The 27,930-nt window shown below is 40.6% G+C and overlaps 1 protein-coding gene across 1 annotated transcript; it reads right to left on the bottom strand.

The window, feature by feature from the left end:
* Positions 1-675: 675 nt before the first annotated feature.
* LOC137627562 (beta-1,4-glucuronyltransferase 1-like) lies at positions 676-27,288 on the bottom strand. The gene is made up of 7 exons (XM_068358651.1): positions 27,224-27,288; positions 25,072-25,221; positions 23,016-23,177; positions 15,766-16,005; positions 6,519-7,046; positions 5,830-6,003; positions 676-1,944 (listed from the first exon to the last, which is right to left on the bottom strand). The coding sequence occupies exons 2-7, from the start codon at positions 25,147-25,149 to the stop codon at positions 1,750-1,752; spliced, it is 1,377 nt and encodes a 458-aa protein (XP_068214752.1). The 5' UTR covers positions 25,150-25,221; positions 27,224-27,288; the 3' UTR covers positions 676-1,749.
* Between the last annotated feature and the right edge of the window lie 642 nt (positions 27,289-27,930).

Raw genomic sequence — 27,930 nt, 5'->3', positions numbered from 1 at the left:
AAAAAAATTAGTAAATGCTACTAGCTTTGTAAAGAATCAATTCTACATTCTGTTAAGATTTTGCAATGTTTCACTGCCCAGTACAAGTGTCTCTGCATTCCCTTTACTGCAAAACTATCATTGCCTGGAGTTTCCCGACGTTTATTAGTACCTACATATAAAAATATACAGGTATAAGATTCCTGTCAAACTTTACTGGTTTGTTACCATCTACATTTTGCTTTTCCCTTTCTTTATACTCTGAAATTTATACAGAAGTGGCTTGCTTTGCAAGTTTACAGTCTTGCATGCTTAATCCATTTGAATGTTTGCATATTCATAATAATAATGCCAATGATAACTGCATGAACATTTCGAAGCTCCTTAATTGGATTTTCACACAGCTTCTTGCCACAATTCTTAACCCTTTTACCCCCAGGCTCTTTGGAAATTTCCAACCCTTAACCCCCAGGGGGTTATTTTTTTCCCAGCACATTTTGCAGTATATATTTTTTAAATTGCTCTAACAGCCTTAATTTTTGTCATAGAGAGGTCAGGTTGGTCTCATTCTCTTGGAAAATGCCTGAATTTTTTCAAAAAATTATCAAAAATATGAAAAAAAAAAATTTTAAAGCATTTTTTTTGCAAGGACGTACCGGTACGTCCATGGGGGTAAAGGGATGGTTTTTGTGAAATGTACCAGTATGTCCTTTGGGGGTAAAAGGGTTAATATACTTCCATGTTCCTTTTATATTATTTTCACTTGAATAGAGTGCATACCTACATCTTATAATTCATAAAATGACGACAATACTATACTATACCAGTCAAAACTTTTGATTCCCAACCATAATCAGTATCTTTCTTTAAAGCTTTTACATACTGTACAAGGGTAAGTCACGTTAGCAAAAATTAACGTATGTAAAAATTGGTTTGTTTTCTTATACAGTGGTACAAACATAAACAGTTTTACATCAATTCAATTGCTTATGAGAAAATTTCTTGAATGTGTCCACAACTTGTGCCTGCGGGCAATTACAACTAATATTATTTACACTATGTTTGAAATTCATAGCCTTCAGTGAATTCTTATACATGTAAAGGCCAAGAGACAACTACAGATACCAAGTTTTGGAAATAAAGGGATTAAATATATTTTATCAGCACCATCACTTTTCATTCATCCAATATAACTATCAAACTTTTAAAACTGAATATCATTGGATAAAACTTGAATTTTATTATCAATCATAAACCCTCTGAGAGGCCTCAGTATCTTAACTCTGTGTTTGATTTAAGACTACTATACCTAATAATGAAATAAAGATAATAATAATAAAAATAATAATAATAAAAATAATAATAACAGCAACAACAACAATAATAACAATATCAATAATAATAATAATAATTATAATAATAAACAAGTCTATGATTAACCAAACCTGTTTTTGCCATCACCCCAAAACACGGAAACTTCCCAAATCCTGTCCTGTTCAGGAGAAAAGAAAGTATAAAAGAAATCTAAGCATTATTGCAACTCTGCGTCACATCAAAAGGCTTACATAAAATGGATAAATAATGCCCCTCAAGTGACCGTAAAATAGAATCCATTACTTAATTTTCAGTAGAAGAATATTAAGTAAAATCTACTACACAAAACAATATGAATGAAGTATCAATTCAAGTATAATGTAGAATTTAGTAATTGTAATAAGTACCATGTAAGACTCAACTTGAATCAATATTGCTGATACAAAATACATTACACTAATAACACCGCCTAGAAGATTCTGGATATTTCTCCTTCAGTTCTCCCTTGAACTGGCGGAAAAGTACTCTGTTTTTCTCCTGCTCCATATCCTTGGAACTGTGGAAGGTTCCAGAGATCTTGAAGCCTTGATGTACAACAAAGGCCGAGTCAAGAACCAAAAATCGATACCCAGCGACATGTAGCTCACATACCTTATGAATAAAAAAAAATATATATATAAAATACATACATATCATAAGAAAAAATATAAAACTTCAAAGACAAATATAAAATATTTCCAATATATGAACCAATAAAAGTTTACTCAGAACTCAATATATGATAGAAAAAACTTCTTTCCAAATATCTTTAGAAAAAATATAAAACTTCAAAGACAAATATAAATTTTTTCCAAAATATTAACCAATAAAAGTTTACTCAGAACTCAATATATGATAGAAAATACTTTTTAAATATCTTTTACAAATTACTCTTCTTCACCAGTCTCAGTAAATCTGACAAAATAACCAATTCCAAATTGCTTTATTATTGGTTGTTAACAAGCATTTCCTCTCCTCAATGGTAGTCAGCTAGCAAGTAAGGAGGGATTTGGATTTAAGAAATTTAGCATAGGAGACTCAGCACCCAGGATTTGGAACCCATACAGTGCCATGGTAGAAAGGAAAGGTCATCATAGTAAAGCAATGACTTTAATAAAAGATGAAACTATAGTGTTCTGATATTCACATGTAGCTTTTACAAAACTAATTCATACACACATGTTTCTGTTTCAGTAATATTCCAAATACAAAATGTTGCTTATTAACCCTTTTACCCCCAGGCTATTTGGAAATTTCCAACCTCTAATCCCAAAGGGTTATTTTTTATTCAAGCACATAGAGCAGTATATATTTTTCAAATTGCTCTAACAGCCTTAATTCTTGTCATAGAGAGGTCAGGTTGGTCTCATTCTCTTGGAAAATGCCTGAATTTTCTCAAAAAATTATCATAAAAATAAAAAAAAAATTGTAAATAGCATTTTTTTGCAGGGACGTACCGGTACGTCCATGGGGGTAAAGGGATGTGTTTTGTGAAACGTACCAGTACGTCCTTTGGGGGTAAAAGGGTTAAACAAATAAGAGAACATAAAACAGCTGAAAACAGGACCCTTTTGACAAGAGGAATTTCTTACTCACTACTGACTGAAGAGATAAAGAAAATCTTATGAAAGGACTACAGATGGTGGTTTCAGATTATTTCAGATAAAATGCATCTTAGTTTGGATGTATTGAAGTCTACTTTTACTTCTACAAAAATAAGGCTTCACTCATTTGTGATGAGATAATCCCACATTTTTGCATAATAGTTGTTGATGGGCACCTTAGTGACTATAATAATGTAATATCCCGTGTTCCACAAGGTAGAGACTGTCTGATGGATAACATCTCTGAGTCCCAATTCATGGGTCGGAAGTTTGTGTCCCGCTCACGGCTCGTAAAAAGTTTTCACTAGTATTCACAACTTAACCCTTTTACCCTCAAAGGACGTACTGGTACGTTTCACAAAACTCATCCCTTTACCCCCATGGACATACTGGTATGTCCTTGCAAAAAACTCCTATTCACATTTTTTTTTGTATATTTTTGATATTTTTTTTTTAGAAACTTCAGGCATTTTCCAAGAGAATGAGACCAACCTGACCTCTCTATGATGAAAATTAAGGCTGTTAGAACAATTTAAAAAAAATATACTGCTAAAATATGCTTGAAAAAAAATAACCCCTGGGGGTTAAGGGTTGGAAAGTTCCAAATAGCCTGGGGGTAAAAGGGTTAACCATCCCTGTGGAAGGGAAAGGGGAGTCTATGGGTCTATTTGCCGAGTTATCAGCATCCATAGCAGCCACTACTCAGCCATCCCTGCTCCTAGCTTTGCTGCTTATTGTATGTATATATGTTTGGTCTATAGGACTTTGTCCTCTCCCTTGACTGCTCCTCATGATAAACTTTTACACCTTTAGTGTTCTCGACCAATTACTTTTCGACTATAAATACACGATATATGATTTGGTCTAGAAAATAAGTTTGTTGCATATGCAGATGATTCTACACTACATCAATTTCATCACCACAACATAGACTTCTTGTTGGTGAATCACTTAATAGAGATACAGTATGGCTAAAATTAGTGCATGATGCAAATTCGGGGGAATGAAATTAAACCCTAACAAAACTCAAAGTATTCTTGTAAGTTGCACAAGAACCTATACTTCTAGATCTTTTAATTGATAATGTTTCTTGGCGTATTAGACTCATTTAAAATTATAGGCGTTTTTCTTGATTGCACATCTACTTTTGAGAAAGTCACCCCGTTTATCTTCTTCAATTGCACATAAAATTGGCATAATGAGTCTTAAGATTTTTGGTGATCAATCTATCCAGACTAAATCTTTTAATTCTTTCATCCGGTCATGTTTAGAATATTGTTTTCGAGCTGATTTTCAACTGCTGACATTCATCGTAATTTATTGGACAAAAACTTGCTATTAAATTCTTTATATCTGATCTCGATGTTAGTCTCTGGCACAGTCATTCAATCAGTTCTTTGCTCACGTTTCATAAGATTTTTCATAATTCTGACCATCCTTTGCAATCAAATCTTCCCAGACTGTACCATCCTATATGTAGTAATAGGTATTTAGTTCATTTTAAGGGGCTTACCTTCTCTAACATAAAGCTCAATAATACACAGTATTCTAAAAGTCTTATTCCATCTGTGACCAAACTGTGGAATGATCTTTCTAATTCAGTAGTTGACAAGGTAGAACCTTCAAATGTTCAAACTTATTGCAAAGGATTTTCTGTTGAACAGGTTGAGATAAGTCTCATTTCATAGTTTATACATAAGTTAAATACTTAACGTTACTACAAATCTTAATACATTCCATATTTTTACATACAGGTATTTATAATTTTATTTTTTTGGTTACTTCTCTGCTTCCTTTCTGTACTGAGCTGTTTTCCCTATTGGAACCCTTTGGCTTGTAGCATTATGCTCATCCAATAAGTGCTGTAGCTAGCTAGTAGTAGTAATAATAATAATAATAATGAGGATGATGATGATAATAATAATAATAATAATAATAACATGAGTTATTATACTTAATCTCTAAGTAAGTTAGTTTTACAATGAAATAACATGTTTCGGCCAAATAGCAAAGCTATCAATCTTGCAAACTATAGAATGAAATGTAAACATCTTCAAATGCCAACTTCTAATAGTAAGGGATTGGATGAAAAACTTTGTATTTCAAGTAATAATTTTCACAAGTAAAATGTTGACTATAAATGCATTAACATTACCTTGAATCAATAATATACCCTCTATAAATCAATAAAATGTAAGTTTCTTATAAACAAAAACAAATGAAGAAATTGAATGCTACTGACATATGTAAGAATACAGACCACAATACAAACAGATGTGCAACAAACATACCTTATCAACATAAAAATATTGTTCCGGAACATGAAATATTTAAGATAAATCGTACAATATAATTTCCAACAAATTCCAAGAACAACTGTTTATGTGTCTAAAGAGTAAGGGGAATAAAGACAATATAACGCGAGAAGCCAATTATGTGGGCCGGACAGATGTTGGAGATGCAGGCTACCGTTTTAGTGGGGGGGATATGATTAGAAATGAAACTGCGAGAGATTACTCAAGTGCCATATATGGATGAAATCATGATGAGGGGTAGATGGAGATGGCTTGGGCATGCTCTTTACACTCCCCAAGAGAGATAAGTTCACCAAACATTTAGCTGGGCTCCACAAGGCACTAGAAGAATTGGATGATCCAGGCCTACATGGCTGAGGACCAAGAAACGTGAAGTAGGAGCTGATGAAGGGAGCAGTATCAAATTAAAAGCTCAAGATAGAAACGACTGGTGAAACTTAACCGAGAACCCTTGCATCAATAGGCGTAATAGGAGATGATGACGAAACTAACAGCATTATGAACAAAGGGTTAGACTCATTCAAATGTTTATTTTTTGCAAGATAAAATTACTGTAATTTAAGGGATCATAACCTTACCTGACTTATACGATTGAAGCCATACTGCCGAAATCTTTCATCATAAGAGGGCACATTGACACGAGAGATATAAAAGGGCTCGTATGGATCCTGCCAGAGGACTTCATATAATGTTTCCACACTTCCTTGTTTCCCCTTTGCACTTTTTTCCCAAGCAGTGTAATCCGTATATTTCTGAAGAATAAAAAATTAAGAGATGAGTGTCTAACAGGTGGTATCTTTTCTGTCATCTTATTTAAAAAATACTCCTTTTAAAAAATTCAAAGGTTTTCTCATTTTATTTTGTTGGTTTATTCTACTGTATATATATATAAATCAAAACACCTACATATACTAGCAAAACACATTTTCATTGTTAACCCTTTTACACCGAGACTCTTTGGAAATTTCCAACCCTTAACCCCCAAGGGGTTATTTTTCCCCCAGAAAATTTTGCAGTATATATTTTTTAAATTGCTCTAACAGCCTTAATTTTTGTCATAGAGGGGTCAGGTTGGTCTCATTCTCTTGGAAAATGCCTAAATTTTCTCAAAAAATTATCAAAAATATGAAAAAAAAAAATTCATAAATTTTTTTTGCAAGGACGTACCAGTATGTCCTTTGGGGGTAAAAGGGTTAATCAGCTAAAGCACAAGATATAGCAAATACCCCTTAAAGAAATTTGACATATGAACCTTCATATAACTTACTTGACATTTCAAACACAAGTCTTGGTAGAATGGCCTTGCGGTGCCTTTTTCCCTCATCCTCAACAGATCCTGTTTACTTTTGGGAATAGCAGTGCCTTCTTTAATCTCGTACGCAGGCACTATCCACACGGTTTTCTCTTCGCTTGAATTTTCATCCAATATATTATTATTTTTCGCGTAATGAGTAAAAGCCTCGTGGAGACCTGCACTTGGGACCATATCAATATCAATCACCAGCATAAGTCTTGTTGTTGTGGCCTTTTTCGCAGTGTTCCTCAGTAGATTGTTTGGATACTGGATGCCCTTAAAATCGTAATTGGCTTGGTGGGTGTCCGAAAATATCTTATCACAGGGAGTTGTATCTGAAGTAGGGGTAAGATGGGGAGAAGTTGGGGAATTCAGAGGGAATATGAGGCTAAAGGTAACATTCTCTTTTATGTTGGGGAAACACTTCCTCAATAGATGAAATGTTTGAACGACGGCTTGCACTTCTCCACTCAGGGCGAATACTGCTACAGATACTGGACCCTGAAGATGAAAGAAAAAACAAAAACATAAGTTTGGCACTATTTCTTTTCCATTTTGACAACCCTGCAAATGGGTTTTAACCCTTTTACCCCCAGGCTATTTGGAAATTTCCAACCCTTAATCCCCAGGGGTTATTTTTTTCCCAGCACATTTTGCAGTATATTTTTTTTAAATTGCTCTAACAGCCTTAATGTTTGTCATAGAGAGGTCAGGTTGGTCTCATTCTCTTGGAAAATGCATGAATTTTCTCAAAAAAATTATCAAAAATATGAAAAAAAAAAATTTTTATAGCATTTTTTTTGCAAGGACGTACCGGTACGTCCATGGGGGTAAAGGGATGGCTTTTGTGAAACGTACCAGTACGTCCTTTGGGGGTAAAAGGGTTAATGGTCACATCTTCTGCCAATCTGATGCCCCTAACAACTGCTTCCTTAAATCTCTCTCAAATTTCTCGCTCTTATTATTGTCATAACACCTTTATACCACTTTAAAAACATACAGAGTAAAGTATAGTGTACTGTACACTCAATATGAAATAAGTAAAACTTTTCATAAAAATATAATTTTATAAACCAACACACACAATTTTAGAAGGCATATTTGACTTTTAAACCTATTGTGGTAGGTTTAATGATGGATGGAATCAGAAACTCAAACACAGCAGAAGTTATAAATCAAATATTTTGGATGATATACTGTAGTGGCTTGAAAAGATGGAAAGGGAAAGGTGCAGTGGCTTGAAAAGATGGAAAGGGAAAGGTGCAGTGGCTTGAAAAGATGGAAAGCGAAAGGTGCAGTGGCTTGAAAAGATGGAAAGGGAAAGGTGCAGTGGCTTGAAAAGATGGAAAGGGAAAGGTGCAGTGGCTTGAAAAGATGGAAAGGGAAAGGTGCAGTGGCTTGAAAAGATGGAAAGGGAAAGGTGCAGTGGCTTGAAAAGATGGAAAGGGAAAGGTGCAGTGGCTTGAAAAGATGGAAAGGGAAAGGTGCAGTGGCTTGAAAAGATGGAAAGGGAAAGGTGCAGTGGCTTGAAAAGATGGAAAGGAAAAGGGGCAAAGTATATAAAAGATGAAACTTGAGTTGAGATTGAAGATATACAGTACTATACTGGAGTGATGGAGAGGGTAATGTATTTTGAAAAATTTCTGAGTGAAGAGAAGGACAATAAATTGGAGGAGGTTGGTATTACAGAGGAACCAACACATAAAAAGATAGCGGAGAGGTAAAAAGGCCATGGAGAATATAAAAAGAGGCAAAGCTCCAAGGCCATGTGAAATATTAAGTGACTTGATGAAACCAGCAAGATATCTGTCAGTCATGAATCTATAAAACTAAAAACCTAAAAACAGAAGGTATAAAACTATGAGAACTGGATAAAGACTTGAAGTAATGGTATAAAAAAAGTAAAGCAGATGCATTGCAGTGTGGAAGTTATAGAGAAGGAAGACTTCTTGAAGATACAGTACTATGAAAATATTAGAAATCACACTAGAGAAAACACTGAGAAAATAAAGTAAATATTATAGTCTGTATGACTCTATGCCAGAGAAATCAACACAAAAGCAATCTTTATAATGAGGCAATAATGGTAAAAATACAATGCAGAGAGCTAAGAAATTGTACTACCTTTTCTAGATCTTAAAAAGGCTTTTGAAAAACTACCAAGAAGACTATTAAAAGGGCAATACAAAGGGAGGAGGTACGAGAAAGACCTATCAACTATGTGATGTTACTCTGTCATAACCTTATATGTAAAATGTTATTTTTATTAATAAAATAAATTTTTGAATATACTTACCCGGTGATTATATAAGCTGCAGCTCTGCTGCCCGACAGAAAAACTCTACGTTCAAAATACGCCAGCGATCGCTATGCAGGTAGGGGGTGTATATCAACAGCGCCATCTGTCGAGCAGGTACTCAGTATTCAATGTAAACACAGAACCAATTTTCTCCTCGGTCCACTGGGTCTCTATTGGGGAGGAAGGGAGGGTCCTTTAATATATAATCACCGGGTAAGTATATTCAAAAATTTATCTTATTAATAAAAATAACATTTTTCAATATTAAACTTAGCCGGTGATTATATAAGCTGATTCACACCCAGGGGGGTGGGTAGAGACCAGCATTACTTGTTTACATTATAATGAGCTAAGTATTTTGTATTTCATTTTAGCAGTTATTCAAAATAACAAACATAAAATAAATAAGTACCTGGTAAGGAAGTCGACTTGAACAATTACTCTGCCTTTTTAAGTACGTCTTCCTTACTGAGCCTCGCGATCCTCTTAGGATGCTGAGCGACCCCTAGGAGCTGAAGTATCAAGGGTTGCCACCCATACTAAAGGACCTCATCAAAACCTCTAATCTAGGCGCTTCTCAAGAAAAGAATTTGACCACCCGCCAAATCAAGTAGGATGCGAAAGGCTTCTTAGCCTTCCGGACAACCCAAAAACAATAATAAAACATTTCAAGAGAAAGATTAAAAAGGTTATGGAATTAGGGAATTGTAGTGGTTGAGCCCTCACCCACTACTGCACTCGTTGCTACGAATGGTCCCAGAGTGTAGCAGTTCTCGTAAAGAGACTGGACATTCTTAAGATAAAAAAGACGCGAACACTGACTTGCTTTTCCAATAGGTTGCGTCGATTATACTTTGCAGAGATCTATTTTGTTTAAAGGCCACGGAAGTTGCGACAGCTCTAACTTCGTGTGTCCTTACCTTCAGCAAAGCTTGGTCTTCCTCATTCAGATGGGAATGAGCTTCTCGTATTAACAGTCTGATAAAATAGGATAAAGCATTCTTTGACATAGGCAAAGATGGTTTCTTAACTGAACACCATAAAGCTTCAGACGGGCCTCGTAAAGGTTAAGTTCGTTTTAAATAGAACTTAAGAGCTCTTACAGGACATAAAACTCTTTCTAGTTCATTTCCAACCATACGATAAGTTTGGAATATCGAACGATATTGGCCAAGGCCGAGAAGGCAGCTCGTTTTTGGCTAGAAAACCAAGTTGTAGAACATGTAGCCGTTTCGGATGAGAATCCGATGTTCTTGCTGAAGGCATGAATCTCACTGACTCTTTTAGCTGTGGTTAAGCATACCAGGAAAAGAGTCTTTAAGGTGAGATCTTTCAGGGAGGCTGATTGTAGCAGTTCGAACCTGTCTGACATAAGGAATCTTAGTACCACGTCTAAATTCCAACCAGGTGTAACCAAACGACGCTCCTTCGTGGTCTCAAAAGACTTAAGGAGGTCCTGTAGATCTTTATTGTTGGAAAGATCTAAGCCTCTGTGACGGAAGACTGATGCCAACATGCTTCTGTAACCCTTGATAGTGGGAGCTGAAAGAGATCGTTCTTTCCTCAGATATAAGAGGAAGTCAGCTATTTGAGTTACAGAGGTACTGGTCGAGGATACGGATACTGACTTGCACCAGTTTCGGAAGATTTCCCACTTCGATTGGTAGACTCTAAGGGTGGATGTTCTCCTTGCTCTAGCAATCGCTCTGGCTGCCTCCTTCGAAAAGCCTCTAGCTCTCGAGAGTCTTTCGATAGTCTGAAGGCAGTCAGACGAAGAGCGTGGAGGCCTTGGTGTACCTTCTTTACGCGTGGCTGATGTAGAAGGTCCACCCTTAGGGGAAGTGTTCTGGGAACGTCTACTAGCCATCGAAGTACCTCGGTGAACCATTCTCTCGCGGGCCAGAGGGAAGCAACTAGCGTCAACCTTGTCCCTTCGTGAGAGGCGAACTTCTGCAGTACCTTGTTGACAATCTTGAACGGAGGGAATGCATATAGATCTAGATGTGACCAATCTAGTAGAAAGGCATCTATATGAACTGCTGCTGGGTCTGGGATTGGTGAGCAAAATATTGGGAGCCTCTTGGTCATCGAGGTTGCGAAGAGATCTATGGTTGGCTGGCCCCAGGTGGTCCAAAGTCTCTTACATACATCCTTGTGGAGGGTCCATTCTGTTGGAATTATTTGTCCCTTCCGACTGAGACACTCTGCCATGACATTCAAGTTGCCTTGGATGAACCTCGTTACTAGTGAAATGTCTAGACCTTTTGACCAGGTGAGGAGGTCCCTTGCGATCTCGTACAACGTCAGAGAGTAGGTCCCTCCTTGCTTGGAGATGTACGCCAAAGCCGTGGTGTTGTCCGAGTTCACCTCCACCACTTTGCCTTGAAGGAGAGACCTGAAGCTTTTCCAGGTCAGACGTACTGCCAGTAGCTCCTTGCAGTTGAAATGCATTGTCCTTTGACTCGAGTTCCATAATCCCGAGCATTCCCGACCGTCTAATGTCGCACCCCAGCCTACGTCCGATGCGTCCGAGAAGAGAACGTGGTTGGGAGTCTGAACAGTCAGGGGAAGACCCTCTCTAAGGTTGATATAGTCCTTTCACCAAGTCAGATAAGACTTTATCTTTCCGGAAACCGGGATCGAGACCGCTTCTAGCGTCTTGTCCTTTTTCCAGTGAAAAGCTAGATGGTATAGAAGAGGACGGAGGTGTAGTCTTCCTAGTGACACAAATTGATCCACGGATGACAGTGTCCCTACCAGACTCATCCACAGCCTGACTGAGCAGCGTTCCTTCTTCAGCATCTTCTGGATGGATAGCAGGGCTGGGGGCTGATCGTCTTGTTCAGCAACGTCCTCATCAGAGGGTTCCTCATCCGAAACTTGATGAGGAAACGGCAACGGAGTGGGTAACGTCTGACTCGCTGAATCCGGTCGCACTGGTGGATGCGTGACGGAGCCGGACGCAATATCATGGAACTGCTGCACAGTCTGTGAACTGTCAACAACCATGGGTGCGCGAGGAAGTACAGCGTCAACCCGAAAATGTCTAGACCGTCTGGGTTGTGCAGTCAACACCCTACCGGGTTGCTGAGGTTGACGCACTGCGTCACAACAAGTCACCTCTGCTGGTTGTTGAACGTCCTGAACGTCAACAACCACCTCCGAGCGTCGCTTAACGTCAACGTGCGACTGGCAACCCACACTGGGTCGCATCGGTGGAGGAACCACCTTAACTGGCAGACGTGAGTAGGTTACCTCAGCGTCAACAGGGCGCACAACCGACCGGTTGGAAGGTTGTTGGCCAGAAGGAGGAACCACCTCAACTGGCAGACGCGAGTAGGTTACCTCAGCGTCAACAGGGCGCACAACCGACCGGTTGGAAGGTTGTTGGCCAGAAGGAGGAACCACCTCAACTGGCAGACGCGAGTAGGTTATCTCAGCGTCACCAGGGCGCACAACCGACCGGTTGGAAGGTTGTTGGCCAGAAGGTTCTTCTCCGCATTTAAGTCCTCTATCAAGGACGCAAGCTTGGACTGCATGGCTTGCAGCAAAGCCCATTTAGGGTCTACGGGAGCAGGTGTGGCAACAGACGGGGTTAGCGACTGAGGCGGAACCGTTTACCATCCCTGAAAGCCTTGTTATGTGTGACATAATAGTACAGCAAAACTTCAAAGGCTTGACAAAAGCTGAGAAGTTGACCTGAAAACAACTTGGAGCGTCTCCTGGCTAGGCGCCAGGGCGAGTCTACCAGAATTGAGAAGTCTATCTGGGCAGAGGCATGAACTCCCAAGCCGAGAACTTCTCTCGTGTCATATCAGACTCTCGCTCTATAAGCCAGTTTAAAAGAAGGGAAATCAAAGGCTGTATCCCTAAAAACTCCTCCTGGTGCAAAAACCAGTCGCCTAGCCAACGTAACGCTCTCTAGGAGAGCGAGAGAGCACTAGCTTAAAAACAACGGCTTCGAAGTAGCTAGGCCTAGTGTAAGTTCTGACGTTTAGGCGAACGAGGAGCAGCAGTTACAAGATCCGGACGAAGATCCTTAAAAAAAATCATCATGATTTAATTAAAGTCCATAGGAGGCTAAGCAGCTTAAGGCTCCTCTCCATCTGACAGAGTCCTCAAGGGAATATCAGTAGGAGGGAGAACAGCAACTTCCTCATCTACAGGAACCTTGTCCGATAAAAGCTAGGTTACCTCAGTGAGTCTCTCACTGGAGCATTAGTAGCAGACCAGAAGGCAACGTCATGTAACTGCTTGACAGTCTGTGAACTGTCAACAACTGAACTGTCAACCACAACAGGTGCGTGAGGACGTACAGTGTCCACTCGAGACTGCTTTGACTGTCTAGACTGAGCAGTCAAAAGAACTCTAGAATGCGGAGGTTGACGCACCGCGTCAAAACAAAACAACTTAGACTGTTGTTGTACCTCGCGAACATCAACGGAAGGTTCCGTGCGTCGCTGAACGTCAACATGCGGCTGGCAGGGTACACTGGAACGCATGGGTGGCGGGACTCTCTCAGCTGGAGTGCGGCAGAAGGTCGCCTCAGCGTCCACAGGACGCACAACCGTGGTTGGTTGTAGGCTAGAGGTTGGTGTCAACCTTCTCCGCACGAAAGTCCTGCATCAATGACGTTAACTGAGACTGCATGGTCTGCAGCAAAGACCACTTAGGGTCTACAAGAGCAGGTGCGGCAACAGACGGTGTGACTGCCTGATGCGGTACCGCTTTGCCTCTCTTAGGAGGTGAGCAGTCGTCGGAAGACTGCAGCGAGTCCGAACTGACCCAGTGGCTACAACTGGGCCGTTGGACTTGCGCGGAAAGGACCGACTTGCGCTTAATAAGCCGCGAGACCTTGGTCCATGGTTTCTTACGAGAAACCTCTTCCGCAGACGAGAAATAAATGGGCTCTCTCGTCTTTGTGTGGGTGGGGCGATCTTGGGTAGATACGCCCGAAACCACGGAGGGAAAAACGTCTGTTCGTTGATCAAGGCCTCTCGAACCCATAAGTCGTTCGACATTACTTCTCCCCTGGGCTTGGGAGCTTGCAAGAGGTCCCGGACTAGGTGAACGACAGGCACGAACAGACGAACCCTCGGACGCAACACTGTAACACTTTGCGCATATTACTTTATCGATTTTCTGTTTTGCACTTATTTCACTGAAATCGAAACTTTTACTGATTTCTACCTGAAACACGCAATTCTACCCTTCATTAAAAGGTAGTAATTGCGAAATCAGTCGTATAATGCAGCTCATTAATACTAGCAAAAAACAGAAAACATATATAGAGATAAAAAATTCAGTGACTGGGAAAGAGACTAAACACTAGTTCAAATAAACTACGTTTACAATCTCTCACCGCACATAGCCTGGGGACAAGAATAAAACCCTAGAAACGTTTTACCTTCCTCCCCGTACAGAGACTAGGGACGAGAGTAACACGAGAACAACGTTACCCGCTTGAACGGAACGTTTTCTCTCCTCTCTCTCCCTCCGTCTCTATCTCTCTCTCTCTTTCTCTCTTGATTTCGCACCTAAGAGAAGAGCCCAATTATATATCGTCAAAAAAAAACATGTTATTTGACTAAAGGAAAAAACTGAAAGGTTTTCCAAATAAAAAGTTCCTTTAATTTAGAATTTAAAACATTTAAGCTAAGAAAGAATGAACAAAACGTCAGAATCGATTTACTCTTACTGCAAAGTGAAACCGTGATACACTCTCTCTCTATCGTAACGATAGAGCGCATGTTGAAACAACTGCGTAGTCTAAAAAACTAAACGTTAGTTCATCTTTGAAAACAGTACGAAGACTATCAAAGAAATTCTTTCATAAAACATTAAATTTAAAAAGTTTTAAATTCTTTAAAGGCTAAATACGATATAACGGGCTCAACGTTGATTAACTTCGGTTCCAAGTTAGGACCGCCTACTATCAGGAAAGGTCGCATATAAACAAAACATAAAAATTTATTATTATATGTTTATAATAAATGGAAAGTTAATCGAAGAGGCCTAATAAAGGCGGAGAGATATAAATTATATAGATCTATAACGTGTTAAGCAAAATTACTAAAAACCTAAACACACTTCCGTCTAAGGGAAGGGTCGGCCATTTAAAAGTGAAAGAGAGTCCATACTCTCTTTGTCACCATAATTAAATCTATCCAAAACGAGTTCAAGTTTTGAGATGAAGATAAAACACCTGCATAGCGAAAGCTCAAAACTAGAAATGTGTACTTCACCAAAATATGTGAAAACCAATCCTAAGCAACAGCGAATTTAGTAGATCTTGCCGGTGGCACGACAGAGAGAAAATTGGTTCTGTGTTTACATTGATTACTGAGTACCTGCTCGACAGATGGCGCTGTTGATATACACCCCCTACCTGCATAGCGATCGCTGGCGTATTTTGAACGTAGAGTTTTTCTGTCGGGCAGCAGAGCTGCAGCTTATATAATCACCGGCTAAGTTTAATATTGAAAAATGAAAGGTGTAACAGGGGTACCAGAAGAGTTTGAATTAAAAGTTAAAGTATATCAAGGGCAAATTATAAGTTCTTTGCTGCTTAACCCAGTATGCATTGGTGGAAACTATAATTAATTTATATCAAATTTAGCAGCAGTACTATACAGGGGAGCTAGATGATGAATGGGGAAGTATTGAATTAAAAGCTCAAGATAGAGATGACTGGCGAAATCTAACGAGGACCTTTGCGTCAATAGGTGTAGGAGGAGATGATGGTGATGATGACTATAAAGTACATCTAAACACATGTAATACAAAAATTTTTACTTTAAAATTGGAAAATGTTTCAACCACATCTCATTAAGATAAAAACAACAACAAGCCTTCCGTAAAATAATAGATGGGAATTACCCGTGCATTAACAAACACTTTTGAGATAATTTGCAAATCTACCTGCCAATGAGATGCCAAATTTGGAATATGGTGAAGCTGGCCGAAGGAACACTGTGTCACCAGCGTTAATCCCTGAGAAGATGCACCAAACAAATCCTCTCTTCCTTCTGGCCCATCATCATTACTGGAATCAAGACCAGTACCTCGGAGGATACCAACCGACACACGGAATTCTCCTGAACTGTCCAGCACACTCCATCGAGCAATCCGGGACAGAATTGCTTCATGGTCATCTGAAAGCTGTTGCATCACAATTATAACCAGGTACAGTACTACTTCTTCTTCTTTCAACCTCGTAAGTTCCACTGTATAGTAGGGTCGGTTGCTCGAGTCAGCTTTCCCGATTTACTGTTCAGTATTTTTATTCCTTGCATCTTCTTTTCACAGTCCCATCCCACCCATATTCTTCCTCACCATATCAGATACTGCATTACCCTTTCAATCAAAATCTCCCTTCGGACTAGCACTAAAAAATATAGGAATATTATCTAAGTGTCCTGATTAAATTAATAATTATCATGATAATAGCAATAGCAATAATAATAATAATAATAATATGTTATTTTTATTAATAAAATAAATTTTTGAATATACTTACCCGGTGATCATATAAGCTGTCAGCTCTGCTGCCCGACAGAAAAACCTAAGGACAAAATACGCCAGCGATCGCTATACAGGTGGGGGTGTACATCAACAGCGCCATCTGTCTAGCAGGTACTCAAGTACTCCATGTAAACACAGAACCAATTTTCTCCTCGGTCCACTGGGTCTCTATTGGGGAGGAAGGGAGGGTCCTTTAATATATGATCACCGGGTAAGTATATTCAAAAATTTATTTTATTAATAAAAATAACATTTTTCAATATTAAACTTAGCCGGTGATCATATAAGCTGATTCACACCCAGGGGGGTGGGTAGAGACCAGCATTACATGTTTACATTATTAAGAGCTAAGTATTTTGTATTTCATTTTAGCAGTTATTCAAAATAACAATCATAAAATAAATAAGTACCTGGTAAGGAAGTCGACTTGAACAATTACTCTGCCTTTTTAAGTACGTCTTCCTTACGGAGCCTCGCGATCCTCATAGGATGCTGAGCGACTCCTAGGAGCTGAAGTATCAAGGGTTGCAACCCATACCACAGGACCTCATCAAAACCTCTAATCTAGGCGCTTCTCAAGAAAAGAATTTGACCACCCGCCAAATCAACCAGGATGCGAAAGGCTTCTTAGCCTTCCGGACAACCCAAAAACAACAATAAAAAACATTTCAAGAGAAAGATTAAAAAAGGTTATGGAATTAGGGGAATGTAGTGGTTGAGCCCTCACCCACTACTGCACTCGCTGCTACGAATGGTCCCAGGGTGTAGCAGTTCTCGTAAAGAGACTGGACATCTTTAAGATAAAAAGACGCGAACACTGACTTGCTTCTCCAATAGGTTGCGTCCATTATACTCTGCAGAGATCTGTTTTGTTTGAAGGCCACTGAAGTTGCGACAGCTCTAACTTCATGTGTCCTTACCTTCAGCAAAGCATGGTCTTCCTCATTCAGATGGGAATGAGCTTCTCGTATCAACAGTCTAATATAATAGGAAACTGCATTCTTCGACATAGGTAAAGAAGGTTTCTTAATAGCACACCATAAAGCTTCTGACTGTCCTCGTAAAGGTTTAGTTCGTCTTAAATAGAACTTAAGAGCTCTAACAGGGCATAAGACTCTTTCTAGTTCATTTCCAACCAAATTAGAAAGGCTTGGAATATCGAACGATTTCGGCCAAGGACGAGAAGGTAGTTCGTTTTTGGCTAGAAAACCAAGCTGCAAAGAACATGTAGCCGTTTCAGATGAAAATCCGATGTTCCTGCTGAAGGCGTGTATCTCACTGACTTTTTTAGCTGTTGCTAAGCAGACAAGGAAAAGAGTCTTTAAAGTGAGATCTTTAAAGGAGGCTGATTGTAGCGGCTCGAACCTTTCTGACATAAGGAATCTTAGTACCACGTCTAAATTCCAACCTGGTGTGGCCAAACGACGCTCCTTCGAGGTCTCAAAAGACTTAAGGAGGTCCTGTAGATCTTTGTTGTTGGAAAGATCTAAGCCTCTGTGACGGAAAACTGCTGCCAACATGCTTCTGTAACCCTTGACCGTGGGAGCTGAAAGAGATCTTTCCTTCCTCAGGTATAAAAGGAAGTCAGCTATTTGAGTTACAGAGGTACTGGTTGAGGATACTGATACTGACTTGCACCAGCTTCGGAATACTTCCCACTTCGACTGGTAGACTCTAAGAGTGGATGTCCTCCTTGCTCTAGCAATCGCCCTGGCTGCCTCCTTCGAAAAGCCTCTAGCTCTCGAGAGTCTTTCGATAGTCTGAAGGCAGTCAGACGAAGAGCGTGGAGGCTTGGGTGTACCTTCTTTACGTGTGGCTGACGTAGAAGGTCCACTCTTAGTGGAAGAGTTCTGGGAACGTCCACTAGCCATTGCAGTACCTCGGTGAACCATTCTCTCGCGGGCCAGAGGGGAGCAACCAACGTCAACCTTGTCCCTTCGTGAGAGGCGAACTTCTGCAGTACCTTGTTGACAATCTTGAACGGGGGGAATGCATAAAGGTCTAGATGGGACCAATCCAGTAGAAAGGCATCTATATGAACTGCTGCTGGGTCCGGGATTGGCGAGCAATAATTTGGGAGCCTCTTGGTCATCGAGGTTGCAAAGAGATCTATGGTAGGTTGGCCCCATGTGGCCCAAAGTCTCTTGCATACATTCTTGTGAAGGGTCCACTCTGTTGGGATGATTTGACCCTTCCGACTGAGGCGGTCCGCCATGACATTCATGTTGCCTTGAATGAACCTCGTTACTAGAGACAGGTTTAGATCTCTTGACCAGGTGAGGAGGTCCCTTGCGATCTCGTACAACTTCATAGAATGGGTCCCTCCTTGCTTGGAGATGTACGCCAAGGCCGTGGTGTTGTCGGAGTTCACCTCCACCACCTTGCCTAGAAGGAGGGACTTGAAGCTTTTCAAGGCCAGATGAACTGCCAGTAGCTCCTTGCAGTTGATATGTAACGCTCTTTGCTCCGAGTTCCAGGTGCCCGAGCATTCCCGACCGTCTAATGTCGCACCCCAGCCCGTGTCCGATGCGTCCGAGAAGAGAACGTGGTTGGGGGTCTGAACAGCCAGTGGCAGACCCTCTCTGAGGTTGATGTTGTCCTTCCACCAAGTCAGTGATGACTTCATCTTCTCGGAAATAGGGATCGAGACCGCTTCTAGCGTCTTGTCCTTTCTCCAGTGAACAGCCAGGTGAAATTGAAGGGGACGGAGGTGCAGTCTCCCTAACGCAATGAACTGGTCCAGTGATGAAAGTGTCCCTATCAGACTCATCCACTGTCTGACTGAACATCGGTCCTTCATTAGCATGTTCTGGATGCATCCTTGGGCTTGACTTATTCTGGGGGCCGACGGAAAAGCCCGAAAAGCTTGACTGTGAATCTCCATCCCTAGGTACACTATAGTTTGGGATGGGACCAGTTGGGACTTTTCCATATTGACCAGGAGACCCAATTCCTTGGTCAGATCTAGAGTCCACTTTAGATTCTCCAGACAGCGACGACTGGACGAAGCTCTTAAAAGCCAGTCGTCCAAATAGAGGGAGGCTCTGATGTCTGCTAAATGCAGGAATTTGGCAATATTCCTCATCAGTTTCGTAAAGACAAGAGGCCAAAGCACAGGGCTTGAAATTGGTAGACAACCTTCCCGTAAACGAACCTTAGAAAAGGTTGGGAATCTGGGTGGATGGGGACGTGAAAGTAAGCGTCCTTGAGGTCTAAAGAGACCATCCAGTCTTCCTTCCTGACCGCTGCTAGAACAGACTTTGTCGTCTCCATGGCGAACGTCTGCTTTGTGACAAAGACATTCAGAGCACTGACGTCTAGCACCGGTCTCCACCCTCCTGTCTTCTTTACCACTAAGAAGAGACGGTTGTAGAAGCCCGGGGATTGATGGTCCCGGACTTTGACTACCGCTCCCTTTTCTAGTAAGAGAGACACCTCTTGCTTCAACGCTAGTCTCTTGTCCTCCTCTCTGTACCTGGGAGAGAGGTCGATGGGAGTCGTTGCTAGAGGGGGCTTGCGCAAGAATGGGATCTTGTACCCTTCTCTGAGCAACTTCACAGATTGTGCATCTGCGCCCCTGTTCTCCCAGGACTGCCAGTAGTTCTTGAGTCTGGCTCCCACTGCTGTCTGAAGAAGGTGGCAGTCAGACTCTGCCTCTAAAGGACTTGGTACCTTTCTTCTTGCTCCCACGTTTCCCTTCGGCACGAGCACCTCCTCTGCTGGTGGCTCTGCCACGAAAGGGCGGAATAAATCTTGACGCTGGAGTATCCATCCTGGGTCTAGACACGGTAGGCAAAGGGGTGGCTTTGCGTGCGGATGACGCAACCAGGTCATGCGTGTCTTTTTGAATCAAGGAGGCAGCAATCTCCTTGATCAACTCCTCTGGGAAAAGGCACTTCGAGAGAGGAGCAAACATAAGCTCCGATTTCTGACATTGTGTTACTCCAGCTGACAAGAAGGAGCAAAGGTTTTCTCGTTTCTTGAGAACCCCGGAAACGAACGAAGCCGCAAGCTCACTGGAACCGTCCCGTATGGCCTTGTCCATGCAGGACATAATGAGCATGGAAGTTTCCTTGTCAGAAGGGGAGGTCTTCCTGCTCAACGCTCCCAAACACCAATCCAAAAGGTTAAACACTTCGAAGGCTCTGAACACTCCTTTCATCAGATGATCTAAATCTGAAGGAGTCCAACAAATCTTGGAGCGTCTCATGGCCAGCCTGCGGGGAGAGTCTACTAGACTTGAGAAGTCGCCCTGGGCAGACGCAGGAACTCCCAAGCCGAGAACTTCTCCCGTGGCATACCAGACGCTCGATCTGGAAGCGAGTTTCGCAGGGGGAAACAAGAATGCTGTCTTCCCAAGGTGCTTTTTGGACTGCATCCAATCTCCCAACACCCTTAAAGCTCTCTTGGACGAGCGGGCGAGGACGAGCTTCGTAAAGGCAGGCGCGGATGACTGCGTGCCTAAAGCGAACTCAGATGGAGGTGAGCGTGGGGCCGCAGAAACAAACTGATCGGGATACATATCCTTGAACAGTGCAAGTACTTTCCTAAAGTCCAAGGAGGGAGGCGTGGTCTTGGGTTCGTCGATGTCCGTGTGCGGGTCGTCAAGGTGTGCAGCGTCGTCATCATCAGAGAGTCCATCGTCTGAATGCTGAGGAGGAAGCGGCAAAGGAGTAGGCATTGGCTGGTCAGCTGAGTCCGGCAGCACGGGTGCATGCGTGACTGCATTGGACGCAACGTCATGGAACTGTTGGCCAGTCTGTGAGCTGGCAACAACCATAGCTGCGCGGGGGCGCAAAGCGTCTGCTCCTGACTGTCTAGTCTGCTGTGGGCGAGTAGGGGTAACCACAGTGGGTTGCGGAGGTTGACGCACCGCGTCAAAACAAAACAACTTAGGTTGTTGTTGTAACTCGCGAACGTCAACGGAGGGTTCCGTGCGTCGGCGAACGTCAACATGCGGCTGGCAGGGTACAGTGCGCATGGGTGGCGGGACTCTCACAGCTGGAGTGCGGGAGAAGGTAGCCTCAGCGTCAACTGGACGCACAACCGTGGTTGGTTGTAGGCTAACGGGTGCAGCGTCAACCTTCTCCGCACGAAAGTCCTGCATTAAAGATGACAACTGTGTCTGCATGGTCTGCAGCAAAGCCCACTTAGGGTCTACAGTAGCAGGTGCGGCAACAGACGGTGTTACTGCCTGTTGCGGTACCGCTTTGCCTCTCTTAGGAGGTGTGCAGTCATCTGAAGACTGCAGCGAGTCCGAACTGACCCAGTGGCTACAACTGGGCCGTTGGACTTGCGCGGAAGGGACCTTGCGTTTGAGAGGTCATGAGACCTTGGTCCATTGTTTCTTCCGAGAAACATCTTCCGCAGACGAGGAATAAACGGGCTCTCTCGTCTTCTTGTGGGTGGGGCGATCTTGGCAAGATACGTCCGAAACCACGGAGGGAACGTCTGTCCGCTGATTAAAGCCTGTCGAACCCTTTGGTCGTACGACATTGCTTCTCCCCTGGGCTTGGGAGCTTGCAAGAGGTCCCGGACTGGGAGGACGACAGGCACGAACAGACGCACCCTCAAGCGCAACACTAACACTTTCCACAACACTACCACTCACTTTATCACTACTCACTGCACTCTTACCCTTCAACTCCCTGACGTCAGCCATGAGTTGGTTACGGTCACTCGCCAATGACTCGACTCTCTCACCCAGAGCCTGGATGGCACGCATCATATCTGCCATCGAAGGTTGTTGAGTGCTAGAAGGGGGATCAGGAGCAACCACTACAGGGGAAGGAATAGGTTGTGGGGCATGGGGAGAGGAAAAATCAACTGAGCGAGATGAACTCCTCCTGACTCTATCTCTCTCTAGCCTACGTGAATATTTCAGGAATTCGAGAAAATCGAATTCCGAAAGCCCAACGCATTCCTCACATCGATCTTCCAATTGACAGGTTTTACCCCGACAATTGGAACAAATGGTGTGTGGATCGATAGAGGCCTTCGGAAGACGCCTTGAACAGTCCCTAGCACTACACTTCCTGTATTTAGGGACTTGAGAAGGGTCAGCCATCTTGAATTAGTCAAAGGGGAATTCAAAATCTATCCAAGTCGTCAACAAATAATCCAAAATTCAATCAAAGAATGCAAGGAAGTATTGAAGATAACCTCTGCAAAGCGAAAGCTAATAACTAGAAATGAGTACTTCACCAAAATCTGTGAAAATCAATCCAGTAAGCAACAGCGTATTTAGTAGGTCTTGCCGGTGGCACGACAGAGAGAAAATTGGTTCTGTGTTTACATGGAGTACTTGAGTACCTGCTCGACAGATGGCGCTGTTGATGTACACCCCCACCTGTATAGCGATCGCTGGCGTATTTTGTCCTTAGGTTTTTCTGTCGGGCAGCAGAGCTGACAGCTTATATGATCACCGGCTAAGTTTAATATTGAAAAAATAATAATAATAATAACAATAATACAGAGTTTACAAAAGATGAAAAGTAATAATGTACAGCATACTGTACCACAGCAAGGACTAATCTTTATTTGTGAACCATGAGATGACAACAGTACTATCCTTATTGCAAAGCAATATTGACAATTCACAGAAAAAAAAAATATTATTACTGCAAAAACAGATAAAGAGCACTCACCTTCTTCCCCAAATGATAGTCTCTTCTGCGAACAGCTGCATGCTGCCTCCGAATCCCAGCGCGAGAGATGGAGCCAGGAACATCTGCGGCTGGAGCAGAAGCGGCTTCTGAGATGAGAAGTTCTCTCTGTCGTAGTTGCCATGATAACACTAAATTTGTTACCTGTAGAGTAAGGCATAAAATTTGACATGCTTATAACTCCATCAATCACACGGTGCTGTTTTGATCCGATCTCAAAGTCGTGCTTTTGCTTTGGTATCCCTTTTACCCCCAAAGGACGTACTGGTACGTTTCACAAAAGCCATCCCTTTACCCCCATGGACGCACCGGTACGTCCTTGCAAAAAAATGCTATAAAAATTTTTTTTTTCATATTTTTGATAATTTTTTGAGAAAATTCAGGCATTTTCCAAGAGAATGAGACCAACCTGACCTCTCTATGACAAAAATTAAGGCTATTAGAGCAATTTAAAAAAAATATACTGCAAAATGTGCTGGGAAAAAAATAACCCCCTAGAGGTTAAGGATTGGAAATTTCCAAATAGCCTGGGGGTAAAAGGGGTATGCAATCTCACCTGATAGTAGCGATCTCACTTCACTTCATGGCAAAGGAAGAACCATTGGATTTTCTAAAAAAATAAATACCGGGAATAATTATCTAAGAGATAATAATCAATCATTGATGTTAGCAGCATAGCTCAACATTAGGGCTTGCCAGTACATACGGAGCGTGACTTTTTATTTTTTCACAAGTGAAGCCAGCGCACGGCGAAGCAAGAACCATTAGATTTTCTATCGTTCTTATTTTTTATACCTATTAAAAATATTGAGATCGTATACCAAAGCAAAAGAATAATTTCTGAGATCACGCCATAAATGAAATTGCAAAGCAAAACCACCAATCCCAATGTATCCATTACATGATCAGCAATGGTCCTCCTACTTAACCCTTTTACCCCCAAAGGACGTACTGGTACGTTTCACAAAAGCCATCCCTTTACCCCCATGGACGTACCGGTACGTCCTTGCAAAAAAATGCTATAAAAATTATTTTTTTTTATATTTTTGATAATTTTTTGAGAAAATTCAGACATTTTCCAAGAGAATGAGACCAACCTGACCTCTCTATGACAAAAATTAAGGCTGTTAGAGAAATTTAAAAGAAATACAGTATACACCAAAATGTGCTGGGAAAAAAGTAACCCCTTGGGGGTTAAGGGTTGGAAATTTCCAAAAAGCCTGGGGGTAAAAGGGTTAAGTCTTTAATTCCCGAAGGATAATATAATAATTCTTGCAATACTAGTGCCCCCCTGAACCACAATAACATAATGAACTACGCTAATATAATGACAATCACTTACTTTACCGTAATTTTCTGTTTCACTCTCGCCTGTGATGCTTTTACAACCAAATTATTCAAAAATCAATTTACAATAAAGACCCAGTCTTACTTTTTTTTTAATAAATCTTATCCCTATCAGCTTAGCGTTGCATTTTGCTTATAAATTATAATGAAATAGTAGGCTACAGGCCTTCCATTACAAAGAAAATAAGGTAAATTTTTTTTTTCTAATACCATACTTGGAATACTGTTTACCTGTTTGGTCTACAACAACTGACGCATCTCAAAATCATAGGTAAAATCCTAGTTATACTGAGATCTGGGGTATGTACATAGTTTAGTGTATTAACACTAAATTATGTACATACCCCAGATCTCAGTCTGCGTCTCTGTCATCAACATTCAATTGTTTACAGCTTTGTTGTACTACAGAAATGTGGCTCCAACTTGCTTTACATGAAATTTAAGTCTTAATCATTAAGCTGCTCTTAAAATAGGCTACAGCTATAGTAGCTGTAGATCTCAGTTTTGATTACAAAATAGAAGTCTTTAAATCCAAACATATTTCTGAAGAAAAGTTAAGCTAAAACTAGGATACAGCTATAATAGCTGTAAAGAGATCTTAGGTTTGATTACAAAACAGAAGTCTTCATTTACATCCAGGCCTATTTCTGAGGTAAAGTTAAGATAAAAGAACAAAATATCTTTCCCTCACCTGCAGCAGACAAGCAATGAACGCCAAGATGGCCACAGACCGCCATGAAACAATGCTAGACAGAAAACGTGGAAACATTCCCGGTGTTCACTTTTAAGCTGGTCACACATGCCGCATTTAAGTGACGAGTTCCTCCGTCTCCTTCATGATCTGTTGAACGTCAGTCGTTAATAGTCAGAATTGTTTGTTTTGAATTGGATATATATATATATTTTTATACCAAAGTTAGGGGATGGGTTGGCATATCATCTAATGTTACTCTTTTAGAATAAAATCTGGACAAGGCATAAAAATATTTCTTTCTTATAATTTCCCTTTAAATATTTCCAATTATTATTTACTAAGCTACAACCCTGGTTGTAAACGCAGGATGCTATAAGCCCAAAGCCTCCAACAGGGAAAAAAGTCCAGTGAGGAAAGGAAATAAGGAAGAATTTTATAGACTTTATACAAAGGAAAATGATTGAGTATATGCTTAAGATTTTGTTAATCTAATCTAATTAACCATAATTCAATCAAATGAGAAGAAAATTCCCATTTCCTATGCACACAGGCGGAACTGACCGCTAATATACAAAGGCTCCAGGTCATGTGATAAGGTCTAAAAGTAGCTGACAATGATGAAGGTGTCGATAGGCCATTTGGACGATAATTGCAAATAGCAGCCCAGTTTAGTTTTTTCTTGCATTTCAACAATTTTGGCAACAAAAGTAACAGATAAGAAAACAATTCTGCAAGAATAGCACTGGGAGGATATGACGACATTTTGTCTAAATGGACGGTGTTTGTATTAATGTTTATTATTATTATCATTACTTGCTAAGCTACAACCCTAGTTGGAAAAGCAGAATGCTATAAGCTAAGGGGCCCCAACTGGGAAAATAGCCCAGTGAGGAAAGGAAACAAGGAAAAATAAAATATTCTAAGAACAGTAACACCATTGAATAAATATTTTCAATATAAACTATAAAAACTTTAACAAAACAAGAGGAAGAGAAATAAGATAAAATAGTGTGCCCGAGTGTACCCTCAAGCAAGAGAACTCTAACCCAAGATAGTGGAAGACCATGATACAGAGGCTATGGCACTACCCAAGACTAGAGAACAATGGTTTGATTTTGGAGTGTCCTTCTCCTAAAAGAGCTGCTTACCATAGTTAAAGAGTCTCTTCTGCCCTTACCAAGAGGAAAGTAGCCATTGAACAATTACAGTGCAGTAGTTAACCCCCTTGCGTGAAGAAAAATTATTTGGTAATCTCAGTGTTGTCAGGTGTATGAGGTCAGAGGAGAATATGTAAATGGGTCAGATTATTCGGTGTGTGTGTGTGTGTGTAGGCAAAGGGATAGTGAATCGTAACCTGAGAGTCCGATCCAATGTAGTACTGTCTGGTCACTCAAAGTGCTAGTATTTTAACGGGTGGCTGGTGCCCTGGTCAACTTACTCCCTAAAAATCTGGTTTCATTGTAGTGAATTACATGGCAATGTAACCTTGGAAAACAGCTACTTATTCTTATAGAAAAAATTACGCTCCCTTCGAAAATGACACTCGTTCCCGTCGCAAATGAATAGTTTCAGAAATATATATACATCTATATCCTCCGATAATGGGGGACCCCCAGTGGGAACTCGGGGTTTTGGGTGGGGAAAACATACTGGGGAATCAATATATAAACGTAAAACAAGCCTTTTCTTCTCTATATATTACCTTCTTGAATTAAAATAATCGGAGGAAAATACAAAACAGTATATCTGGAACATCAAATTCGGTTAAATCACGTTATTTACTATAGGAAAACATATTTTCTCTTCGAAATCTCACCCTGTAATACAAAATTACCAAAAGTTTTTCCTTTCCTTACTGGGCTATTTTTCCTTGTTAGAGCCTACGGGGTTAAAGCATCATGCTTTCCCATCTGGGGTTATAGCTTAGATAATAACATAAATAATAATAATGATGATAATATAGCGCAGTACCTACAGTTTATTCTTAATGTCCTAGCAAAGCCTCGGGGTATACTACACCACTGTGATATATTTCCTACACCGTTGATAGTATAAATCCGTTAATAAAAGCTCTAAATATGGTAAAATAAAAAGGATATATTCGATAAATGAGGTAATGTGTGCTAAAACAAGACAGCCTTATACTCACTAAGAATTGGACAGTCGCAAAACACAATGGTAAACAAACAAATAGGTCTTCTTCCTCTTCTTCTTCTTCCATTTTTGTTGATGGTATGAAATAATAAAATTTGTTTACAAAAAGGAACGTTTGTATTTATAATTTTCTCCAGCCATTTAATTGATAAAATAAATATGCATTGTCATGGATATAATCAAATTGGTTTTATTTTTATTTTCTTATTCCCAAAAGTGTTTATTTTAATATCTAGTGATTAAATATAACCCGGTTTATAGAAAACGCTCCAAGAAGAATTTACTGAACGTTTATATTTATAATTTTCACCTGGCATATAATTGATAAACAAATATGCGTTGTTATGGATATAATCAAATAGATTTTATTTTTACTTTCATGTCCCCCAAAAAGTGTATTTTAATATTTAGCGATTAAATATAACCCGGTTTTTAGAAAACGCTCCAAGACGAATTTACTGTCAAGGTTTTTTCATGTCAAAAAATGAAATTAAAAATACGTGAATTAAATGTTTAGTAATTGATTCATCTTGTTCTAACCAAGAATTTATCTCTAGAAATTAACAGAAGTTGCATCTACAATAACTTATCATTATCAGTACAGCCAAGTTGCAACAATTTAAAAAGAAAAAAAAAGTTAGAACTCGTAGGGCTCCAATTATGGAGTGAATAATACAAATAAAAAACTCAGGAAAATGAAGA

The sequence above is a fragment of the Palaemon carinicauda genome, chromosome 35 (genome assembly GCF_036898095.1).
Source record: "Palaemon carinicauda isolate YSFRI2023 chromosome 35, ASM3689809v2, whole genome shotgun sequence".
NCBI lineage: Eukaryota > Metazoa > Arthropoda > Malacostraca > Decapoda > Palaemonidae > Palaemon > Palaemon carinicauda.
The sequence above is the reverse complement of the archived record's forward strand: the minus strand, read 5'-3'. Positions and strand labels throughout refer to the sequence as shown.